At 37.3% G+C, this 1804-nt stretch overlaps 2 protein-coding genes across 2 annotated transcripts in view; both read left to right on the top strand.

Annotated features, from left to right (window-relative positions):
- LOC106880969 (solute carrier family 22 member 21) overlaps nucleotides 1-1804 on the top strand; it is a 147818-nt gene that overhangs the window by 15708 nt on the left and 130306 nt on the right. The gene's annotated exons all lie outside the window — the stretch shown is intronic.
- The window catches only part of LOC106869705 (uncharacterized), a 23505-nt gene continuing 22774 nt past the window's right edge, over nucleotides 1074-1804 (top strand). The window contains exon 1 of the mRNA XM_014915546.2: nucleotides 1074-1601. Coding sequence (XP_014771032.1) covers nucleotides 1460-1601 — 142 coding nt within the window. The 5' untranslated portion in view covers nucleotides 1074-1459. The remainder of the gene's footprint in view (nucleotides 1602-1804) is intronic.

Here is a 1804-nt window from a genome sequence, read left to right as displayed (position 1 = left end):
TTATTATTATTATTATTATTATTATTATTATTATTATTATTATTATTATTATTATTATTATTATTATTATTATTATTATTATTATTATTATTATTATTATCAAGGCTGCGAGCTGGCGGAATTATTAACATGCCGGGCGAAATACGTAGCGCTATTTCGTCTGTCTTTTCATTCTGAGTTTAAATCCCACTGATGTCGACTTTGCCTATCATCCTTTCGGGTTCGATAAATTAAGTACCAGTGAAACACTGGGGACGATGTAATCGACTAGTGCCTTCCCCAAAAATTTCAGGCCTTGTGCCTTTAGTAGAAAGGATTATTAAGTAAGGTGGCGAGCTGGCACAATCGTTAGCACGCCGGACGAAATGCTTAGCGGTATTTCGTCTGCCGCTACGTCCTGAGTTCAAATTCTGTCAAGGTCGACTTTTTCTTCAGCCTTTCAGGGTCGATAAATTAAGTACTAGTTGAACACTAGGGTTGATGTAATCGACTCATCTCATCCCGCAAAATGGCTACCTTTGTGGCAAAATTTGAAACAAATATTATTATTAAGGTGGCTAGTTGGCAAACCCGTTAACACACCTGTCGAAATGTTTAATGGTGTTTCCTGTCTTCTAGTTCTGAGTTCAAATTCCACCGCGGTTGACTTTGCCTTTCATCTTTTCGGGGTCGTTAACATAAGTGTCTGTTGACTACTAGCGTCGATGTAATCGACAATCTCACCCCACTACCCCAACCACCAAAATTCAGGCCTTGCGCTCTTAGCAGCAAGGCCTGAATTTTGTTATTAGACGAACTGGAAGAATTGTTAGCACGTCGATCAAAATGCATAGTGACATTCCTTCCGGCTCTTTATGTTCTGAGTTCAAATGCTGCCGAAGTCGACTTTGCTTTCATCTTTTTGAGGTCGATAAAATGAAAAACAAATATTTTATGTAATGGACTTCCAATTCTCTAAAGCTTACTGTCCTTGTGCCAAAATTAGAATCCTGCTATTATCATAATTCATTTGCATAATTTGCTATCTTATCTGGATCGAAGTTGAGAGGCTTTTTGAAACAGAACCACGACGTGAATGCACATATCTTGACACCGTATATGTAAATTGTGTGTGTATTAGTAAATAAAGACACGTGGCATAGTGGTTAGGATGTCACACTCACACTTACAAGATCATATTTTCAATTTCCAGACAGACAGTGACTTGTGTTCGTGAGCAAAACATTTCATTTCACGTTGTTCCAGTTCACTCAGCCATACAGCTGTAAATAGGCAACCTTGTGACGGACTGGTGCTCGATCCAGGCGAAATGTTGGCCAGCCTGCTGAGTTAAAATAGTGGTATCATTTGAAAATTGAAACACAACGAATCGCAATGTGACCAGCGCTGTATAGCAATATCCGAAACTTTGGTTGATACCGTAGCGAAAAAACTTTGATAAAAATATTTTAGATCAAAGATGTCACAGAAAGAGGAATATGATCTTGATGGTCTCTGTATTGATTTGAAACAATTTGGTAAATTTCAAATTCTTCAAACATTAACAATAATGATGTCTGCGCTGTTGGAATGTTTTTCATTGCTACAAATCGTTTTCCTGGGTAAGTAGTGATTTATAAGCCTTGTTTATTTAAATTTAGCTTTTAATTTTGATGTCAGAAATATTTTGTCCAAGAAGGATGGCAGTTTGTGGTTGAGGCAGCTGATAGCAGAGTTGTTCTTGTTTTGTCACGATTCAGCCTTTTCCAAGTATGCTCAATGATGTTCCATCCATGGACTTCCTTTTGTGTTTTTATAATAATAT

This window comes from Octopus bimaculoides, chromosome 11, assembly GCF_001194135.2.
Source record: "Octopus bimaculoides isolate UCB-OBI-ISO-001 chromosome 11, ASM119413v2, whole genome shotgun sequence".
Taxonomy (NCBI): domain Eukaryota; kingdom Metazoa; phylum Mollusca; class Cephalopoda; order Octopoda; family Octopodidae; genus Octopus; species Octopus bimaculoides.
The sequence above is the reverse complement of the archived record's forward strand: the minus strand, read 5'-3'. Positions and strand labels throughout refer to the sequence as shown.